Source organism: Callithrix jacchus, chromosome 18 (assembly GCF_049354715.1).
Source record: "Callithrix jacchus isolate 240 chromosome 18, calJac240_pri, whole genome shotgun sequence".
NCBI classification, from domain to species: Eukaryota; Metazoa; Chordata; class Mammalia; order Primates; family Cebidae; genus Callithrix; species Callithrix jacchus.
In genome coordinates, this window is record NC_133519.1 from 32,353,190 (window position 1) to 32,376,215 (window position 23,026).

Here is a 23,026-nt window from a genome sequence, read left to right on the forward strand (position 1 = left end):
ACAGACGCTGGCGAGGTTGAAGCGAAAAAGGAGCACTGACACACTGTTAATGGGAGTGTAAATTAATTCAACCATTGTGGAAAGTGGTGTGGCAATTCCACAAAAAGCTAAAAGCAGAACTACCATTTCACCCAGCAATCTCATTTGGATATGTACCCAGAGGAATATAAATCTCTGTATCCTAAAGAAACATGCACTTAAATGTTCATTGCAGTACTATTCACAATAGCAAAAATATGGAATCAACGTAAATGCCCATCAATAATGTCAGGCCTCCATGTGCAAGCCCAGACTCAGAAAGTCTAAAATCCTGCCTGTCTGATCACTACTACCCTGACCCCCACAGCCGGCATTCACCATTATCCCTGATCGCCCAGCAGAGCTTCTTAGCTTCCTTCCTGGGAACATAAGCTTCCCCTCACCCCACCCTTGCCATCTTAACTGTTATTATGATAAAATAATGTGAATACTCCCTGTCCCAACATACCATCTTAACTCTTATCCCACCCACCATTGTAAATGAACTTATGGTAATGTATACTCCTTGCCCCTCCCCCCACCACTATAACTGATCTTACTCTGTAACTTTCCACTGCCCACCCCAAACCTATAAAACCAACTGCTATCCCACTACCCTCTGATAACGCCCTTTTCGGCCTTAGCCCACCTGCACCCAGGTGAATAAAACAGCCATGTTGCTCACACAAAGCCTGTTTGGGGGGGTCTCTTCATTCAAAGCATGTGTTTTTAACAAATAAAAGACCAGATAAAGTAAAAGTGGTACATATACACGGTAGAATACTATGCAGCCATAAAAAACAACAAGATTGTGTCTTTTCCAGGAACATGGATGGAATTGAAGGCTATTATCCTTACCAAACTAATGCAGAAACGGAAAACCAAATACTGCATGTTCTCATTCATAACTGGGAGCTAAATGATAAGAACTTATGAACACAGAGAAGAAAACAGCAGTCACTGGGGTCTACTTGAGCAGTAAGAGTGGAGGAGGAAGAGAAGCAGAAAAAAGTAACTATTGGGTACTGGGCTTAATATCTGAGTGATGAAACAGTGCATACAACAAACCCCTGTGACATGTGTTTACCTATGTAACAAACCTTCATGTGTACCCCCAAACCTAAAATAAAAGTTTCAAAAAAAGGAAGTTTAGACATAACACGATCAGATTCATATCTTAGAAGGACTGGCATCAAAGTGGAGAATGGATGTCATCATCCAGTGATTTCCCTTAAACCTGGCCCATATTTTTGCCTCCCTCACCTTACCTTTCTGTGGTTCTGAGGAGTCGAGCTCCACACCTCTTCCCCATCAGTGTCCTCAAACAAAACTAGTAATCAGAATCAGTGACCAACTTAACAAAACCATACTCTTCCAGGAATCGAGTTTGAGAATCTCTGTTTCTATGTCTCTCCAAGTGATTCTGAGGCAGCTGAACTATGGACCTGTATTTGGGAAATAATGTAGGTTGTCTTTTGTGTCACTAGCTTTCAGATGTGTTGATAAGCAGGAGCAGTGTGTTTGGCTTACTCGATTAGATCAAAGAGGACTGGAGTAGGTCTCACTCTAAATGTCTCCTTTCCACAGTTATATGCAACTCTACTCCCAAAGGCAGAAAAATCAGCCCTTCACTCGCATCCTTCAAGAACTTCCACTTGTTCCTTGAATAACATGTCCAAACCTTAACATGACCTATAGTGTGCATGACCTGGCTCCAGTTTCTCTCGAGCCACACTCTACCTTATACCTGTTATTAACAATATAAGGCCAGGTCAGGGGAAAAGGGGGTGTTGATGTGATTTACTCCCAGTGTCTACTTCTCAGTTAAATTAAGCATAGATATGGAATTGGGAAATTGTAAAGAGCAATAAAAACCTGAAAATTTTCTGAGGAAAACAATATGTGATTTAGGATGAGAAAAGGGAATGATGATCAATCTCAATGACCCAATTGAGTTAAAAATCATATACCAGTATCTGCAAGAAAATTATGTTGTTTCCTTCATAAGCTCAGAAGCCCAGAGCAGAGAATAACCCACAGCACATAGCCCACAGCACAACCATGTCAGTCAATCAGCTTATGAATTTTGGCAAAGCAGAAAGTCAAGAGTTAAGAGATTTAAAGTTAATCGTGTAAAAGAAATAGAAAATTCCCAATATGGGTCTAAAAAGAAGGTTCTGCTAATTTGCTGTAAGAATTACAAAGGCCTAAAACCACTGTTTTGCTGCACTTAGTACCATTGTTTTGTTGCACTTAGTCTGTTTGGTAATGGTTTACCATTTGATTTAGTTCTGGTCCCTGGCTTGCTTGTCAAAGCTTCTGAGCGGCATGCTACCCTAGAACATGGCAAATAACACACAGCTGGAAGGTACCAAGAGCAGAGTAGGTGACATAATTTTCCAGCACACTAAATGAAACTACCAAGCTAAAGCTACAACAAGGTACTAAATGTTTTATCATAATTGTTTTCCTCTTCAATGAGAGCTGTCACCTGAAAAATACTATTTTTATGATGATAGCATATCCATGTAGTTTATCTTCTTTACTTAAATTGATTATTTGCATTTCATGGAAGGCTCAATACATATCAACCACAAATATGTACTTCCATGTGAAATGTTGAAGTGTTTTAAAGACTACAGCAGTTATATTTAGCATTCCACTAATAAAAATTGAATTACATTTTAAAAATAATTTTAGATTATTTTTAATTAAACCAATGTCATATAAATCCAGCTAGTTCAGTTTTCAGGTTCATTATTTCCTTGTCCATTTCTTTGCTACTTCTCTTTCCAACATACATTCACATCAGTCAAGACGAGGAGCGGCTGCAATGAAGCAAGCAATGTTGGAAACCAAAGGCTAAAATTAGATTATCAATGACATTTACTTATATGTTAAAGGCTGAAATTTCAGGGCACGACATTTTCTCCTGAAAGGAGACACTTCCCCATCACTGTAATGCAGACTTGTGTTATCAAGTTACAACCATATTACATCATTGGGTGGTAAAACTGACCCAAAATAGAAAGTGAAACAAAATACCTTTTCTGCCAAGAGAAAGGCTAAAGACAAAATTAAATAATGGACTTGTTTTCACAAGATTATTTTGAGTAGAGCCTTCCTAATTAGATGGAGATATTTGTTCAAGAGAAGTAGTAGTACCAAAGAGGAAGGAAGGATAATGCAGCGGACGTGAAGGCAGGGAAAGGAGTCTAGATTTCCTCCCATCCCCCCACCTCCCCTGGAATACTGTATAATACTGATCATCAGGGAACAGGACAGTTTGGAACATGTGGAGATTGTTTCTTTTTTGAGTATACAAATGCTTTATTTGAACAACCCCAAAGGCTAAATTATTTGTTTTCCTTGATACACAGAATGCTAATTTCATCTTGTGATGAAAAAAAAATACCATTTTTGCCTAGGATGTTGTGAAAGACAATTTTTACAAATATTGATTCAGGCCAGCTGTCCTTTATGCCTTCTGTTTTCATGCATGCTTGTACAATGTAGACATATACAAGCAGATTTAGAGCATGTTTCCTGATGTTTCACTCCTTTTTAGTTTGTGCATATCTCATCAGAGTATGTGCATTATACCATTACTGAAAACATGTACATATTATATCATAAATAATTTTGAGACATACATTGTATCCCTTCTCTCTCCATCCCTATCTGCATTACAAGGGGCACCTGGAAGGAGAGCAACCCTGTCCTAAAGCACCACTGCCCAGTCCATCATTCATTCGCACTGCTTTTCAGGAGTGTCTGTTGCTATGCAGTGCAAACATCCACACGGGGATGCACTGCTCTGGGAAGCCTTCCTGCTTCTCCTGGCCCAGCACCATCAGCCCACTCTTCCTTATGAGGCTCCGGAGGATGTCCATGTCCCGAGTCACACTGCTGTCAGAGAGATCGAGGATACAACCCTCACGGGCCACATTGTCCTTCAGTATGATGACGCCATTTTCTTTCAGGCCATCTCGGCACCGGGAAAGAAAGGCAAGAAGGTCCTTATCAGTCAGGTGCCCTACAAGGGGGACCAAGTGGATGGGGGAATAGGATGAAATGGTGGAGAGGATGGAAGGTGAGTAGGGAAGAACACAGCTAAGAATCAGGCGACCATTTGTTCACTCATTCATGAGTTATTTAATAGCCTCGTTTAGTTACAGGAGGCTTTGAAAATTTAGATAAGAGGACACATATCCTCTAGAGAAGGCCCTGTCCCCTGTCTATAAAATTCATTATCCTATGTAGCCTGTCAACTTCATAGGCTTGAGATAAATTATTTTCTACCCCATGAGTCCCTCCATGTCCCCTGGAGAACCCCTCTATAACCACTTCTTTGTGTGACACACACACATGCCCCAAAATCAAATTCATGCTGTCTCATTTCCTGGGGATTTAAATCTAAGAATGTCTAGTTCTGCCAATAAATGGGGATTAACCTTTTTGACTGCACTTTAAAAATTTTTTCAAGTATTTATATTTCTTCGAGGATTTAGGTTGGTCCAAAGGCACTTGCTCCATTTAGGTTGGTTCGAGAACCAGTGTAAATCCTGGAAGAAACGTAATTTTCTTGTACAGAGAATGTCAGGGGAGAAATCTGGAGGATCAAAGCTTTGTGGGAGTTCACATGACACCTAAGGCTAGCTAAGTGCTGGTAGTACTACAGCTAACTCTTCCCTTGTGCTCTCATTCTCTGGCTGAGAAGGGGAGAAGAGCAGAGGTAAAACCGTGCAGGACTAACCAGAGACCCACTGAATCCAGATGACATCATATCTCCTGAAGGGGGGTGTGAATTCCTGCAGGCTGTAGCAGTGGTAGCTTTCTACTTTGTCACCTTTGATCTGCAGATAGTTCTGGGCTTCAAAGAGGAAGGATTCCATCATATCCACCAGCTCCACACTGTTGAAAACAGGCAATAAGACGTGTTTGCTGACCCTTCCTATCCCGGAGCCGCAGTCCAAGGCACAGTCTGTTCCAGCTTTCCCAGGCCCCTGCAGAAAGGCACCTTGATACTTCAAGTGCAGAGACCCATCCTTGAAACTTGCACACCCTAGTTACCTCTTTAAATCAACTTTATTAGGTAAAACTTATGCAATAAAATGTACGATTTTTTGTGTACAATTTGATGATTTTGGACATATTTATATAGCCATGCGCCCACTACCACAATCAAGATATACATTCAATTATCTTTTCAAAAAATATTGAAACATTTGTAGTTCTGCTTTCTTTATTTAGCCAAATAAAGAATTATAAATGAGATTTTAAAAAATAATATCTTAGGTTTAAACACTTGGCAATTTTCTCCAAAAAATGAGCCATTGATAGCCCTATGAAGATAAAACCTTAATGACTGTAAATTTGAGACAAATCCACAGCTAAATGGCTCTGCACTATAGATTACTGCCATGTAAGCAAAAAAGAACCAAGCAGTAAGAAACTTTCTGAGTTTTAAAATTACTTTAAGGATTCATTCAATGGAAACATTTCAGTTTGGGATAATTGAATTTTATCTTTTCTAAGCTAATTTTGAAGGCTCTGAATTAGCTACTCCTCTTGGGTTGATGGTAAGTTTGAGAACTTGAGCTGAACAATGCTAACTGTTCCATTCTCAAGCCAGGATTTCATTTCAAATACAGCCCTGATGGCACACAGCAAGTTCACATGGATAAAGGGCACTTTCAGCAACATTTCCGTGTGTCCTTTAATGCTAACCGTTGTTCTCTGTGTTTTTTTGGTACCAGAAACTACATGATTAATTGGACATGAAATTCTAAAAACGGTTTTTTAAGTAGGTCTGTGCATTAATGAACTGGGGGTGAGGGGATTGGAAGGTGGTGGGGGTAAGGAGAAATCCGCCAAAGCAAACTTTCTCAAACTTGCTTCTGTAAAATTTAAAAAACTTTTCTGATTTATGAAAATTCAGCTGGTCTAAATTATTTGGTCATAATTGGGATGGCTGCTGAAAAGGTTTTGTGCTAGAAATTACAGTAACAAGATACTTGAAGTTGCCAATCAAGATCTCAAGGGAAAAGCTTACTCTTGATTTCTCAGGAACTAAGAATAAAAAAAAATTGGCTAAGGATCAAAGGTGAAGTACAAACAGAGAGAAACATCAGAAAAGCAGCTTTCCAGTCACCCAAATGGCCTTCGTTATGCTAGAAAAGTATGGTGAAGAACAAAAAGTAAAGGAATTGTAGCTTCTTTTCAAATGGAATAATGCCACAATTATTATTTATACATAACAAGCTCTTAGCTATAATAATTATGATAAGAAAACTCAACAATATAGATTATCCTCATTTTGGAGATGAGAAAACTCAGATTTCTAATATTACATAGTCAGTGGCAGAATTAGAATGAATAGGAACTGTCTGAATCGAAAGCCAGTTCTATATTAGGGATGTCAACTCTGATTCCCTTGGTAGTATCTGTCTAATGCTGTGTTAAAAAGAATTATAAGACTTCATTTAGACTCAGCAGAAAAGAGATCTATGATTGATTAGTGATGCCTGTCTCGAGCATGAGAAGGAAAAGTGGTAGTATATTGCCATGCATTTGCCATTTCTACTTACACTATGCCACATGTCACATTCAAATATAATTTAGATTGAATTAATTCAGAAGAAGGCCTAGGCATGTATGCTGTAAAAGAAGCATCTTCTAAGTAAATTTATAACATAAAAAATTGGCAGTATATGGAGAAATTTTAAGTTATTAGCAATGATTTTACTACAAATGTGTGGGCTTAATAAGAGAGTCTCATTTCAGATTTTTCTTACTTGGCCCTAGAAGCCTCCATTGGTCATGTTGCTCTTGTTAGTGTAGAAAGTGGTTTTAGAAGTAGAATCCTGTAATAATAAAGCACCATGAACTTTATTGGACACCATGGCTGCCTGAAACTGTGACTGTATTGAGATCTGATGCCCTTGAATGAATATGACTAGAACTACATACAGCGTGTGATTTCAAAACAAGATGGTCTTTGTTTTCTTTTTCTTTTTCTTTTGAGATGGAGAGTCTCCCTCTGTCTCCCAGCTTGGAGCACAGTGGTGCAATCTCAGCACACTGCAACCTCCCCCTCCCAGGTTCAAGCGATCCTTCTTCCTAAGTATCCCGAGTAGCTCAGATTACAGGTATGCACCATCATGCCCTGCTAATTTTTGTATTTTTAGTAGAAATGGTGTTTCACCATGTTGGCCAGGCTGGTCTTGAACTCCTGATTCCAGGGGATCCACCCACCTCAGCCTCCCAAAATGATGGTATTACAGGTGTGAGCCACTGTGCCCAACCCATTTTGTTATTTTCATTTATTATGCCATGTTTATGAGTTCATATAAACTAGTAAAACACTATTAGGAATTTCAGTTTAGTTTGGATTCTGCTTATGTATTTTGTTTTGAAGAACATTATTTTAGATTTATTCAGTGGAGTTAAAAACTAAAATGAAAGGGCCTTATATCACTATAAAAATGATAAAATATAACAAGTTGCTAGACCCAGATTTTTTTAGCTATCCAATCTCTGAGAAATGTCAAATAATAAATACTGATGACTTTTTATGAATTACTGCTCTCACCCGCTAGAAGGCTAAGACAGGAAAGTTACCGACTACAGCATTGACATCATCTTGGTATCATTTGTTTATTTGCTAAAGTAAATATATTTGCAACTAGTTTAAATACCTTTTCCCACTGTCTCGTGTCCCTGTGTTGAAAGGAAAGCAAAACTTCAAATTAAACAATCTTTTGTTTTGCAGTTGACACAAGAATAAGTCATGTCAGATACTCATAGTCCGTAACTCTTTGTATCTTGACCTGAATGCTAATCTAGCAGATTACAGCATGAAGGTCAAAGTACCAAAATATCATTGCTTAAAAAGGACCGTGTTTGTCCTTAGAAGTCACAGCTTTACAATGAGCCTTGTCTACTAAGAAGGACTCCTTATATTTGTTTCAAAGGAGCAGGCTGCCTCTTTTCCAACATAAATATGCTAGCGCAAGGCTGTTTCCTTTCCCAGGTCTGTGGGCGTGCTTATGGGCTCTGTCTGACCAGCATCCCTGTGGTCAGCTTGGCATTCCACACAGAGTGACAAGACAGCTGGATTACTAACTAAGCTTCTGAAATACTTTGGGATCAAAGTCGGCCTCACCATGAGGCAAGCAGGAGGGATTGCTTTCAGCCAGACTGGAGGAGCGTTGAGGTCTGTGGTCCACCAAATAAATAAGTAAATAAATAAATAAATAAAGCAGGGATTTCTCAGCTTCAAATGGAAAAAATATGTTGTGATTAAGAGCAGGAAGTTTGGTGTCAGGCAGACCTGACTGGGCTTAATTCCCCATTCTTTCTCTTACCAGCTGTGTAATCTTCACAACTTATTTAACCTCTTCAAGCCTCAGTTTCCACAACTGTAAAAACAGAGCTAATAATAGCACTTACCTCCAAGAATTGGCATGAATGAGATAATGCTTCCAAAATGCTTAGCAGATTGACTCAGAACCAGCATTCAGTGAAACCGGTCAGCAGCACTGATTTAGAAATACTCCAAGTTGTAAATATCCATGGTCTTCATCCCTAGACTTCCTAGTCTTTTATGGCTAAAGCTGATGTCCAGACACTTTGGCCCCCATAGATACCTCATCCTGATCACATTTTTTCTACTGTCAGGCTCTGGACTCACACACTGGGTGCGCCAGGAAGATTGGATTTGAAGTGAACTTCACCTCAACACTAGAGATATTTATGTTTTGCTACTAAATCAGGTGATGACCTAACCCCATGGCCTAATGTTTATGTTTCTTTTATCAGAATAAAATGGGCTCCAAATGCCAAACCAAGGACTTTGTAATGTATTGGAATAAGACCTGTTACCAACTAGAACTTTGCATCCTTAATATAACTAACAGCAGCTTTATCTTGGGGGATAAGTCTTTTCTAACAACTAAATGAAGAAGTTTCTTAAAATACAATGAATACATTATATGAAAGCCTGTTATTAGTAGTAATAGCAATAAATTAGATTTATTGGGTACTAATTTTGTGCACTAAAACAGGCACCTGACATATATTATCTTGTTTGATCTCCATATTATCCTGTGAAGTAGCTTCTATTGATGTGCCCTAGTCACAAGTGAGGAAACTGACACTTGGTGCATTTAAGTAACAAGCTCAAAGTTGCTTATACATTAAGCAGAAGAACCGAGATGGCCTTAAAGCCCAAAATTTTGACCCCTACAATATACTCTTTGTCTTCATATGATATGAAAATAAGGAAGAAAGGGTTGACTCAATGCAAGACTACAAAAGAATAACATTCTTTCAAGGTAAAATCAAAACTATATACAAAATAGTATAAAAGGATTCTACTTTCTTTCTTTCTTTCTTTCTTTTTTTTTTTTGAGATGGAGTTTCGCTCTTGTTACCCAGGCTGGAGTGCGATGGCATGATCTCAGCTCACTGCAACCTCCGCTTCCTGAGTTCAAACAATTCTCCTGCCTCAGCCTCCTGAGTAGCTGGGATTACAGGCATGTGCCACCATGCCCATCTAATTTTTTTTTTGTATTTTTAGTAGAGATGGGGTTTCACCATGTTGACCAGGATGGTCTCGATCTCTTAGGATTCTACTTTCATTGTTTTTAAACTGAATGTACTCATGTATTTCCTTCCTACATTTCATTCTTATTACAGGGAATCAGTAAGTCAATCCAAGATCCCAAAGGGCATGATCTCTCATCAATCATTTGAGTATCAAATGTTTATGAGACTCTAAAAGAGATGTCTTCAATATTCCCAAATTTTATATCAACACTGCTAATTCACCTTCCTCTGAAGCATGTTAGATTGGTTGGCAATAGGATGGTGAAATGCCAAGTGGGATAAATCAGTGATACGACATTTATCATATCATAAATAGTTCATCCTTTCTGAACATCTTAAAACTGGATTTCAGGCCAAACTCTTGGCTGAGCCATATGGCTTAGTCGTGACTTAAGTAACAACACAGAGGATTGTGAGCTCAATGTCTGCAAGGACTTTGCCTTCTCATTAAGCTGTAGTTGAATAACTCACCCCAACAAATTTCCTAAGAAATTTCCGAGAGGCCTGGATGTCTGGGCTGGACAATTCAATGAAATTTCCCATCATACCCTCTTCTGTGGCTGGTACTTCCTGGTAGAAAAGTTTAGCTCTGGCATAGAACTGCATCTCACCATTGATGACTTGGCTTGTTAAAGCATACAATTTCACTGCAAATGAAACATTATTAAGAGTTATTAATATTTATAAGATTAAAAAGCTTAGTTTTATGCATTACATTTCCTTTTAAAAAACCTGTGAATCTGTGCTGTGGATAAAAGAGCACTGGTTTGAAATCAAAAGATTTGGGTTTGAATTTTAGCTCTGTGACTTACATGCTATGTAATGCTGGGAAAACTTCCTATCTCTTCTGATCTTCAGAGATTACTCTATAAATTACAATTATGTAGCATTTTCATGATTTAATAACTATAGTTTAATAAACCCATAGCTATATCACTGTACTAAAAATTTTAACAGTATTAGCTACAATAAGATAAAGAATGTTGTCAATTTTGTAATGAGTTTTATCTCTGAGCTCCAAATGTTTTCTGAGAAATTTCTCATTAAGCTTATAATAAAGTTTAATGAAAAAATTACTTCTAATCATAAGGTACAGGTAACTGTTTTTGTATCTTTTTCAAGCAACACATATCCAAATATGTCTTCATACCAATATTACAGAAATGTCCTTAAACTCTACATTGTGAAAGTAAATTAGTAACAAGAGACATAATTTTATTGTGCAGCCATTCTGTACTAGGTAGTGTGCCAGGCACATTCACATACAGTTTGTCATTTCATTATTTTCAAAAATGTATGATAAAAATATGTGCTCCAACGTCTGAAGAATACATGAGAGTACATGTGAGTGTGTTTTGCAAACCAAAATTCACCCATGCAGATATAAAATATTTTCATCAGAAGACATTCATAATGAAATCATAAGCAGTAGATTGAAGGATGAAACTTCCAGTTCAAGATTGTAGGCTGAGTATATGCATTTGTCTTCTCTCCCTCCCAATATTCCCTGAGATTTCTCTTAAAACACTAAATCCATAATAGTGAGGAAAATGAGAGGATATCACTGATGGATTCATGATTCCAATAAATTTCTGGAAAACAAAAAGCAGATGGAACAAAGCTAAAGGATTTGCAGACCAAAATAGTCACAAGAGGAAATTACATTCCAGACTTAGAATCAACAGGAAAGCAAGTGTAAGAATGGGAATGAAAGCCAAAAAAAAAAAAAGCATTAAACAAAACTCTGTCTGGAGAACAACCACGTAAAAAGACAAGTGCACCCTCCTAAAAGCAAGAGACAGCACAGCTGTAACCCTAAAAAAGGAAAATGTGTCTGTTGTCTTAAAAAAGAATAAATAGATAAATTGCCTAGGAAGAGTTGGACCAGTTAGCATTAAAATTTTCGAACACTACTCATTTTCACATATAGAAGACTCCAAGTGCTATCACTTACTCCCATCAGAGTCTGGTAAAATCTACCTGCACATGTAGGGCTTCTAGTCTTCCTCTCTATTTAGGGGACAAGTACAAAACACAGGAAACCTTATCCATTGCCTAGAATCATTTACCTTGTTTTTTATTCTTAAATGTGGATAAACAATGACCTGCAAACACATGAGAATAAAGTAGCATCCTGAAAAACAAAGATTCAGATAAATATAATTTAACTCAAAGAAAACAAAAATAGTTCCAGAAATAGATGAGAATTTAAGGCAAAATAAAACAAAAAACTCACATTATCTTTGAAGAGATATGAGAACAGGCACATCCATAAATTAAAGATAAGATTCTGAGAAGATAATCAAAAGAACAATAAAGAATTCTTAGAAATTGAAGTTTTGATAACCAAAAATTTTAAAATATAAAGTTGAAGCAATTTCCAGAACATAAAACAAAAAGACTTGCAAAACAGAAGAAGACTAGACTTACATAAGCAATTCAAAAGGCCCAACGTCAAGCTAATTAGAATTCTAGAAAACTAATAAAATGAAGGGAAGAAAATCATTAAAGAAAGTAATAGAAGAAAATTCCCTGGAGCTGAAAGCAATTGTAAGATCCAACAAAGTGCTGAGCTGCATAGATTTTTTTTTTGAAGCCACATTTAAGCACATCTTTAAGAAATTTCAAAACACAAAGAGTAATAAGAAGATCTAAAAGTCATTTAGAAGAGAAAGAGTGGTTGACCTTCAAATAGGGTTGCCAGATTTAGGAAAAAAATAGGACACACAGATTTGAACGTCAGACAAAAAATGAATAATTTATTAGTATAAGTATGCCTGAAATAGTACACATTCCAGGGTAAAAACTTACACTAAAAATTATTTGATGATTATGTTAAAATTAAACTTAGCTGGCATCATGTATTTTATTTGGCAACTCTATGTTCATAAGACTAGAATCAGGCTTATATCACAGATCTCATCAGAAACACTGGAAAACAATGACACAGTGCCACCAATATTCAGAGATCAAATTTTTTGAAATTAATACCCAGTCAAATTGTCAAAGAATATTTACCTCCTATAGATTCATTCTTCAGAAGATTCTTGAAGCTATATTCCAGCCCAATGAGTTACAATCAAGAGAAGATGCACGAGGAAAGATGACGTAATTAACCAGGAATCCAAGGAAAAGAAATCCCAAAATGACAGATATGTATCAAATCTGGAAAGAAATCAGTTTATATTACAAGACAAAGCATAGGCTTCAAAAATAATATCTTTAAGTAGAATGACCTAGATCCAAGGCAATAGAGTAGGCAAGAAGCAAGGAGATATTAGAAATATTCTAAGGAAGACATATTTGTAATCTAAACCAAAATAAAAATAAAAGATAATTGAAAGCCTAAGAAAATTGAAATCAAAAATAAAAGATAATTGAAAGCCCAAGAAAAATATACAGTGGTTCAAAAATATTATGATCAGGGCATGAAGCAAGCCAAAATATGGCATAAATTTGAGTAGAAAAAAAATCAAAAAGAAAAATACCTATTTCACTTTAAGAACATTTTTCTTCAAATAATCCTACGACTGAGACATGGGACAGTGTTCAGAATCAAACAATTACGTAGTTCCAAATTTGATTCTAAAAGTTAAAAATCTAAAAATCACCACTTATATTACTATGACTATGTTCATCTATGGAGTTATATGGGCATTTTCCAACTTGGAGACACTGGAGCCAATGTTCGTACCCTGAATCACCATGAATTTGATGACAGGGATAACAAGAACAAGAATCAGTTTCCATATAGTACATCATTTTCCAGAGACCAGCAATATTATTTATATCCTCTGTACATATTAAATATGCATAGATTTTTAAAATACAAATATTTTAAAAGTTTTAATAAATACATAGAAGCTTTTTCACCATTTTATACACAAATTAGCTACTAATTGAGAAAATATAACATTAAAAGGATGGTCCTTATGTTCAAAAACAGTGAGAACCATGGACCTACACCAGTCTCCTTTCCCTAGCACTTGGTAAAGTGTTGTGTACACAGCAAGTGGCTTAATAAGTGCTTATAAATTCAACAGGGATGACAAAAGTCAGACATCACCAATAATATGACTGTTCCAAATCCTGGATGTCTCAGAAAATCAGGCTAGGAAATCACAGCTCACAGAGGCTGCCCAGGGTTGGGTGCTGCTCTGACATCATTGGCAAGCCATAGCCCAGGGCTCTCTTGATCCAATCAAAGCAGCAAAGCAGCCACACTCATCATCACCTGCTTAAGTCAACTGGTTGGTACAGTCTATTAAAATCCTTCATCTAGAAATAGGAATGGTCCATTATGCCAGCAACATTTAGACCACAAGTGAATGCCAATCTCAGCAGGCATCAGACTCAATAGGTGGGCTTTTATGGTTATGGGCTTGAGTTCTCATTTTCACCTAATTGGCAGCAGCATGTCACTAAAAAAAGATATATGAGGTGTCATGTTCAGCCCCAGGTTCTCCCCTCCTGATAGCTTCTGCAATTGAGCATATTGACTCAGATAAATTAATCAGTCACCAGCACATGGCTTTTTACTACAGAAATATATATACTGGCTAATTAAAAAATTGCAATGTCTCTGTGAAATTTGGGGTAGTTCAAGACAAAAACTAGACACTATTTGTTTTTTATTTAGTGTAGTATTTATTGCTTGACCTACATTTTGAGTTGAATTCCCAAGGACCTTTCAACTGGTTACTTGCAGTGAAAAGAAAAATAGAGTACAAGTTCATTTACTCTGAAGGAGAATAAAGATGAAATTTCGGGAAAAGGTTAATATCCAAGAGAGTTTACACTGAAAGACCATTTATTCATAATTCAGTTGTTAAGCCCTAATACAACATTTAGGAAATAAACATAAAGCTCAATCTCTCTCCTGGAGATTACAACCTAGCACAGGGGAGTTAAGTCATATGGCTGCATGCTCGAAGAATAGTACAAAACAATGGCTTTGGCATGCAGCAGATGCCTGCAAGTAGCAACAAGAAGACTCCAAAAGACCTTAACCATGAAGGATACTTTTCCTAGGCAGTACCCTAATGGGGAATCTGGGTGGGACTTTCAACCCCACATTTCTCTTCCACATTAGTAAAGGTTACCTCAGTGTGGGGGCTCCACCTTTGCAACAGGCTTCTTGGGTGCCCAGGACTGTCCATATATCCTCTGAAATCTAGAGGCTTGGCAGCCTCTGCCACTCTTGCACTCTGTGCGCCCACAGGCTTAACACTATGTGGAAGCCAACAAGGCTCAAAACTTCTGTCTTTCAGAGCAGATACCTCAGCTTCACCTGGGCCCCTTTGAGCCACAGCTGGAGCTGGAGTGGGATATGGAGAACAGAGTTCTGAGGCTACACAGGTAGCAGGACCCTGGGCCTGGTCCCATGAAACCATTCAGTTTTCCTATGCATCTGGGTCTGTGATAAGAGAGGCTGCTTCTCAGATCTCTGAAATGCCTTCCAGACCTGTTCCCCATTATCGTGGCTATTAGCACCTGCCTCACTTGTAGTCATGCCAATCTCTCTAATAAGAGGTTGTTTCACAACCTGCTTGGATTCTTCCTTGGCAAAAGCTTTCTTTGCCACATGGCTATGCTGCAAATTTTCAACTTTTATGCTGTGCTTCCCCTTTAAATATAACTTCCAAGTTTAAGTCATTTCTTTGCTTCTAAATCTTGGTTATGCTGTTAGAAGCAGCCAGGCTGCATCTTGTATGTTTTGCCGCTTAGAAATGTATTCCACCAGATATGCTAAGTCATCACTCATAAGTTTAATCTTCAGGAGATCCCTAGGACATGGAAACAATGCAACTAAGTTCTTCGCTAAAGCATAACAAGGGTGACTTCTACTCCAGTTCCCAGGAAGTTTCTTATTTCCATCTGAGATCTCAGCAACCCAGCCTTCACTGTTCATGTCACTATCAGCATTTTGGTCACAATGATTTAACAACTCTAAGAAGTTCCAAATTTTTCTTCATCATCTTGTCTTCTTCTGAGCCCTCCATATTCTTCCAACCTCTTCCCATTAGCCCGTTCCAAAGTCACTTCCACATTTTCAGGTATCACATGCTTCCATATTTCAGGCATTTCAGGAGAAATGCTCTACTCGTCAGTACCGGTTGTCTGTGTTAGGCCATTCTCACATTGCTTTAAAGAAATACCTGAGACTGGGTAATTTATAAAACAAAGAGGTTTAATTGGCTAATATTTCTGCAGGCTTTACAGGAAGCATGGCACTGGCATCTGCTCAGCTTCTGAGGAGGCCTTAGAGAACTTTTACTCATAGCTAAAAGTGAAGCAGGAACAAGTACATCACATGGCAAGAGTGGAAGTAAAGGTGGGGTGAAGTACCACACAATTTTAAACAATCAGCTCTCAGGAAAACCCACTCATTATTGTAAGGACAGCACCAAGGCATGAGGGATCCATCTTCACGACCCAAACACTTCTTACCTGGCCCCACCTCCAACACTGGGGATTACCTTTCAACATGAGATTTGGGTGGGTCAGATATCTCAAATGTATCAGAACCTGTCACACAAGGTTGATGGGATTATTGAATGAGATAATGCATGTGAAAACACCTAGTATGGTGTTTAACCTAGAGTAGAAGCTCAATAAATGCTACCCCTACCCTCCTCATTCTATTTTTCACCCACAGTGGGTGGGGAGAGGTGGGAATTTGTCAGTGTTTCTGGTGAAATCCAAGGTTTAAGTGTTCCAGGATGCTAGAAACCTGTCATTACCAAGTCTCTGAATTGCTCAGGGAAACCCTCTAGGTTTTATTTGTTCCCTGTAGGCTTTAAGTGTCTGGTGTTTCTTATCTCTAAAATAGGGCACTGCCTATTCTAAAAGTTGTATGGGGCTTTTTTATTTTCTACTGAGGGCTAGTTTAGTGTTTCCTGACTTCTAAATTAGGGAAGGACAATCTACTTTCTCAAATTTAGTGAGAGATCTATCCCCTACCTACATGCTGAGTGTCTTCCTAACTCTCTATACTTTCTTGAACTCTCTTTCTGACCTACTATCAAATCTGAGAAGGCCAGAAGTCAAATGGAGATGCTGAAGACAGATTTTTCATGATGAGATTTGACTCAGCAGTCCCCATGCTTCCTTTGCGCCTCTGTAAAATTTCATAGTGGTCTCTATCATTCTGTTACCACATTTAAAAAAAGTCTTTGTGTAGGTCTCTCTCCTACACTAAACTCTTCAGGATGAGGCTGTATCTTATTTTTTTGTAACCCTAGCACTTAACATTATGCTAACTTTATGATGGGCCTTCTTTGAATGTTCATGGAATAAAAGCTAGTTTTTTGGTTTGACTAATATATGGTTTCAGCAAAGAGCTGAAGCGTTATAGGGATTAACCGACATAAGCGCACATAAGTCACACCTTTGGTATCATTTATGAAATACCTGTCCTCCCAATTAGGCATACTCAAATAATTAAAAAATAGTAACTATCATTGATCAAACATGTTAACATGTAATGCATATGTAAAACATTTATATCAAACTGAATATGTAAGATAAACATTATATATCTATTCTACAGAAGAAGAAACCAAAGCATTAAGAGATTAACTAAATTGCCAAAGGTTAAGCAGCTAGAAAGTCATATATCAGGGACTTGAACCTAGGTCCATTTAACTAGAAAACCTATAGATCATCCATTTCGTACTCTGTACCTAAAAATGTATCTGCTAAATTAAAAGGAAAATTATATTTTCTTCATTGCTTGAAAGAGGAAATAATGGTCTTGCAGCATTTGTATTGCATAGGTAATGATAAACATTTGAAAATGTATCACTGTGCAATGAGTTGTGCAGCCGTGCTTAGCAAAGGAATGAAATAAATTTTTGATATACCAATAGCTGTATGGCAAGTTTTATTCTGGAAGTTCCAAGTGCTTTATAAGAAATGTTGTTATTAACTGTGGCTTTTAACTTTGATGGCAAAGGGGTAGCTAAACAATCTACATCTTTGCCATCAAAATTAAAAGCCAGAGTTAATTTCCCCTCAGAGACTGATTCTTCTGAAAAGAGATCAGTGCAAGGGAGGATACCTCCTATGTGCCAGACATTACGCTAGGTACTTTCGTGTCATCTCTTCACATTATCTCTCTTAATCTTAACAATGATTCTATAAGACTAGAATTATAATCATCATTTTATAGATGAGTAAGAGAATCTGAGAGACTCAGTAACTTAGTATCACATAGAAAGGAAACACTATAACCAGGTCCTAGCATGTCTCTATTTAAATGCAAAGCTCCTGGTCTTTCTGTTAATTCACATGGAACCATTGTTCTACACATGAAGTTGGGCTAAGGCTTTAACAATGTCTAAGAGTACTAGACTTTGCTCAATAATATAATTAATGAATATTAATTGACTTCTATGTGTTCAGAAATGTGGATAGCACTAGAAGAATCGCACAATGATTGTCACTAAACATGGATCCCTCAATGATTGTTACTAAACATGGAGATGTTATCACAACATCTCCAGTTGTGCCCTTTGAGCACTGGTATACACACTGGAGATTTATAATAACTTGTTTTCCTGTTCTATTTCCTACTGGCTCATGAATGGCCTCTTTTGGGAAATTTGTACACACCAAGTTTCTAACAGAAATTTGGTTGGTGTAACTAAATTATATAAACCTACTTATTGGCCTGCCTGTCTTGATTATCTCAATAGAAAGCCAATGCTCTTCATAGGCTATGTTTGTTGTCCCTTCCTGTCAAATCATAAAATATGGTAAAACTTATATTGCTGCCCACATTAGTTAAGTTTTCATTTACATTGTATTATGCAGTGCTTAAAAAAAGATCATGGAGTTAGATCACCTGGATTCTAATCCTGCTACTCAGCTCACCACCGTAGGCTCTTCGGCAAGTTACTTAACTCCTCTGGGCAGCAGTTCTTCAAATATAATATGGAAAAATAACAGCACACCGAATAGGGATGTTATGAAAATGAACTGAGATAATATATGCAAAATACTGAGAACAATGGTGGGCTTGTTCTTCTTTCTGAAGATCTGTTATGTTCAACAGCATAGCTAAGTCTTCCACTGGAGATTTTTAGTATGTATGTCTTTGCTATTCCATGAATCTCTGAAGCTTGCCAGGGATGTTTCAGCAGATTTCCCATGAATGAATGACACCACATAGTGTGCTGGAGTGAGACTGGCTGCCTAATATAGGCAGTTGGAGAGAGGAAGGAAGGAAAGAAGGAATCAAAGAGTCTGGTTAGCCACCGTTCTTTCCATATAATTACCCCAAACAACAAACTCTCTGTGCAGACCCTACAGGAGAAGTTCCCTAACCTTTTTGAAAGAAGGGCTTTATTTTCATTTCTATGAAGTCTTGAAATCATCAAGAGTAGAGGAAGCTGACTCTAAAACACCTCAACAGAGCTGGAGAGGAAGCATCTCTTCTGGCTGAGTTTTATTTTGAGGTTGAAAAACATAATTAATACTGCAGCCTGAAAACTCTTATCCTTTGAATTATATTTACTGTCTTTGGTAGTGCCTGATCTAGAGAAAGCTACATGTTGACTTTAAAAGAAGCCTGGCTCAGCGGAAGGAAATAAAGAAACTAATATTTACTGAAGAGAATGACTTTTATGTATATACCTGCATTTAATCCTTCAAACAACTCTGCTATAGTTTTAAGAAAAAGTATACTTAGAGGCTTCAGTAACTTGCAGAGGTTAGGCTTCTAGTAGTAGCAATGCAGAAATTTGAACTCAGAACTTTGCTGATCTGCAATTGATTATTAGTAAGAAGCCATTTAATTCATTTAAAAAATATTTATTGAGTTTTTCCTATGTGCCTGGAACCATGATAAATGCTAAATAGATACAGAAGAGGGAAAAATAGGTGAGTCTCTATTCTCATGGAAATAAGAGTCCAATAGGTGAACATGCAAATACATTGCATAAATATAAGTTATAACCTCCCGGAAAAAAAAAAACAAAGTTAAATGAGTGAATCAAGGATTAAGGGAAGCTTTCTAATTGAATAAAAGTTGGACTGGCAGATAAGGCTTACATGCAGATTCATTTCTGAACATTTGGCTTCTGCCATTGTAGGAAAAAGTTATAAAAATCTAAGTATTCACAGAACTGACAGCCTGATTTCCCTGCACCCTTAGTTTAAAAGGATTACACAGTTGTTTGTAGATTTGCATGCATTATCACATTATAAAATCCTGAAGAATGGAATCCTTTCTAATGCAGAGTATTTTGACAATAATGAAATTCTATAAATGTCTCTTACATTGAATATGACTGAATTGATAAAAAAATAAGAACTGTCTGGTATTTTTATCTCTAAAATACAGTATTTTTCCCTGTGGCAGAAACATTTGCTAGTGATCAGATATACTCGTGCTCCCTTCATATTGCCCAACATTCTTGTAGTTCTGGTCAATGAATTCTAAACAGATGTAATAGATGTTCCTTGGGGCTGAAGTACTTAAGAGTTAGTAGACAAAAGTTTGGCTGCTCTCTTTGGCTGCTCTCTTCCCTTGCCTGGTAACTACTGATGTTCCAGCTGGGAAAGCCTCTATCATCCTGGATCCCTGAATATCTATGTGGAATATAATCTCCCCTCCACCTCCAATAATGCATGTTGAAAATGATAGCAAGAAAAAAAATAATTTGTATGTGTTCAGCTACCAAGATTCCAAGGTTAATTTGTTATTGCAGCATATCCCAGTCCATACTGACTAACATAGCCCTCAATTTCTAATCATCAAAGAGGTACTGTGAATGAGGCTAGCTGTGACTCTCAGGGGAAACTGACTCCAGTCAAATCATCAGGGTCAGAGCAAATAAGCAATGCCCATTTGTGGAAAGCTGCAAATAACTAAAATGAAGGCAATGTTGGCTTGGAATAGAGTAACGGTTTTCAAACTGTGTTTATGGAACCCCACAGGTATTACAGAAGTGCCTCAGGAGACACTGGTAAGTCTAAGAGAACAGACCAAGAAAGGGGCCCTGCCCCCAATTCTATGCAGAAAATTTTCACTTTTTCCTGTATTTTACATTGGGCTTCCATGTAATATTTTGTCAAAAACTTTACCTTTTGATAATATGTTTTTTAAAGATTGAAAATTATTGGTAAACCATTAGCATATTTACAAAGAAGAAAAACACAAAATCAAGATGATTTTATTGGATAAAAAAAGGGATTGAGGCCAAATATAAATTAGAGTCCACTGTGCCAGATTAATTTTCATCTGCTTTTCAGAAGAGACTATTGTATTTAACTTTTTAATTCATTTTCAGCTGCTTTCAAAGGTGACTTCTTTTTCTCTCTAGTAAATATTTTTAAAGTTTGGCAGACATCTGCCTGTTAATGACTCTCTTCTTAGCCATTGTAATTGATATCTTTCTCCGGTCCAATAAAACCAAGGCTACCAAGCTACTGTTATTGAGATATGGCCTGAAGAGTGTCTCCAGAAAAGCAATGCGCTGCTAGTATATAAAGTGACTAGGACATCATCACCTTCCACATAAACTGCTCTATTTTTTTTTCCTTTTGGATATAGATGATATGTATTATATGTCCTAAAAGAATTACTCATGGGCAGTGTGGTCTACCAGAAAAAGCCCTGGACTTTGGTCTTTACTTTGGTGTTACTTCATCTAGATTAAATATCATCATCTCTAAATTTTATTTCCCTCATTTGAAAAAGTAAAATGGAAGGAAGAAGGAGGGAAGGTAGACAGAAAAAAAATAAAGATAACTTACCCTATCTATTCCATAGTATGACTATGAGAAACAAATTAAGTCATAGATGAAAAACAGTTTTATAGGAAAGTTATATAAATATGAGATGAAGGTATTTACATGTTTAGAATTAAAGATACCTCATAAATGGATTTATAAAAAGAGGTTTCAGTAGGCTGCTAACATTCAGTTGCCTGAATGCAATACAAAGAATTATGTAGCTGCTTCCACAGCTGGAAACCCTGACCGCATCAAGTACACAATGGGGCTTTCAGAGGACCTTAAGAAAACAGGCTGATACGCAGTCTTCTTGCTTTCATTGGGGGAAAATATAAATCAAAGGGAGAAGGGTACTTTACTCTTTAATGGTAAGTTATTTCCTCTTCAGTGCTTTTTAGGGTGCCCTGAAGTAACTGCTTTTACAGAGGCTGAGAAAAGTAGAGTAGGCAAACCAGATAAGCTTTTTATTGTTCTATTGTCCAATTCTCTGAAAACTAGAGGAAATAACAAAAATGAAGACAGACTATTTTTCTCTTAATATTCAAAAACCAAGCTAAAATCTGCTTCTTTTAGGCTCTCTGATTATTCTTGTGATTCAAGAAGACCAGAGAGGATTCTGAGTACACAAGCACACACACAAAAGCATACGCACATACCCAAAATAATAGATTTTGATCTATTATTATTCAGTCTTTTTAACTCTTATTCAATATATTCATGCATTGGTACTCTCATCTTTTGAGTTATCAAATTTGCCCAATTACAATGTTTTGTAACTATTAAATATATCTGAGTTTTTATAAGCCTGATACTCAGACAATGCACAACCAGAGAAGCAAATCTTGGTGCCTGAAGGTGCATGGAGATCCCAAAATAAAGTCCTGATTCTATTTTAGGCACTTAATCTTTGTATTCTCCATGAAAGAATTCCACTGAAACATTTCAGCCCAGTGACATTGGTTGTGAAGTTTTTATCTGAAAAGTGTCCTTGTTTTAAATTCTCCTCTAGAAGCCCCATGACCTTGCACAGTCCCTTCAGTCATTTCTCGTTTCTTATCTAGTAGCTCAGACTCACTTACCCAGGGGAATTTTTTCCAGCAGGTAGAGATAGCTCTGAAAGAAGTCATTGCGAATGGCTTTGTGAAGGATGAAAGACATGCTATGTCGACAAAGTTCATCGTCAGTCTTCTGCCAGCGGGATCTAAAGGCAAAATGGGCTCCCAGGTGGGCCATGACAAAGGGGATAATAAGATTCCTACAGAGAAAGGAAGCTTGCCTTGCTCTTTCTTTGAATTAGGCTTCTCTTCCTAAATGAACTTGAGACTGTCATTTTAAACCAGTCCCCTGTCCATCTATATCAGGACAGGCTGTTATGGGGTGTGGGAAGGAGGGGCAGCACACAGAGAGGGAGGGAGGTCAGGCTGTTGGCACATCTCCCTGTCTGATTGCTTGGGCGACACCACTCCAAGCCAGCAGGTGCTAAGTAAAGATGAAAACAGGCTGAGAGAGATCCTGCTTCATCCAGGAAAAAGCATGCCTCTCTCCTTTAGCCACCACTTGAAACAGGCAAGAGCACAGCCTGTTAACACCGTGAATATTTGCCTTAATTTGATTTCTAAATTGGAATAGCCTAATTTCCATTTCAAAGAGTTGT

The 23,026-nt window shown here is 37.5% G+C and overlaps 1 protein-coding gene across 2 annotated transcripts; it reads right to left on the bottom strand.

Annotated features, from left to right (window-relative positions):
- Window positions 1–695: 695 nt before the first annotated feature.
- On the bottom strand, window positions 696–22,718 carry NTMT2 (N-terminal Xaa-Pro-Lys N-methyltransferase 2). Of its 2 annotated transcripts, none has more exons than XM_035280252.3 (4): window positions 22,452–22,718; window positions 10,102–10,277; window positions 4,775–5,024; window positions 696–4,006 (listed from the first exon to the last, which is right to left on the bottom strand). In XM_035280252.3, the coding sequence occupies exons 1-4, from the start codon at window positions 22,603–22,605 to the stop codon at window positions 3,783–3,785; spliced, it is 804 nt and encodes a 267-aa protein (XP_035136143.1). In that variant the 5' UTR covers window positions 22,606–22,718; the 3' UTR covers window positions 696–3,782. The 2 variants fall into 2 exon arrangements, with proteins under 2 accessions (XP_035136143.1, XP_002760424.1); XM_002760378.6 differs by having other exon boundaries at window positions 696–4,054.
- Between the last annotated feature and the right edge of the window lie 308 nt (window positions 22,719–23,026).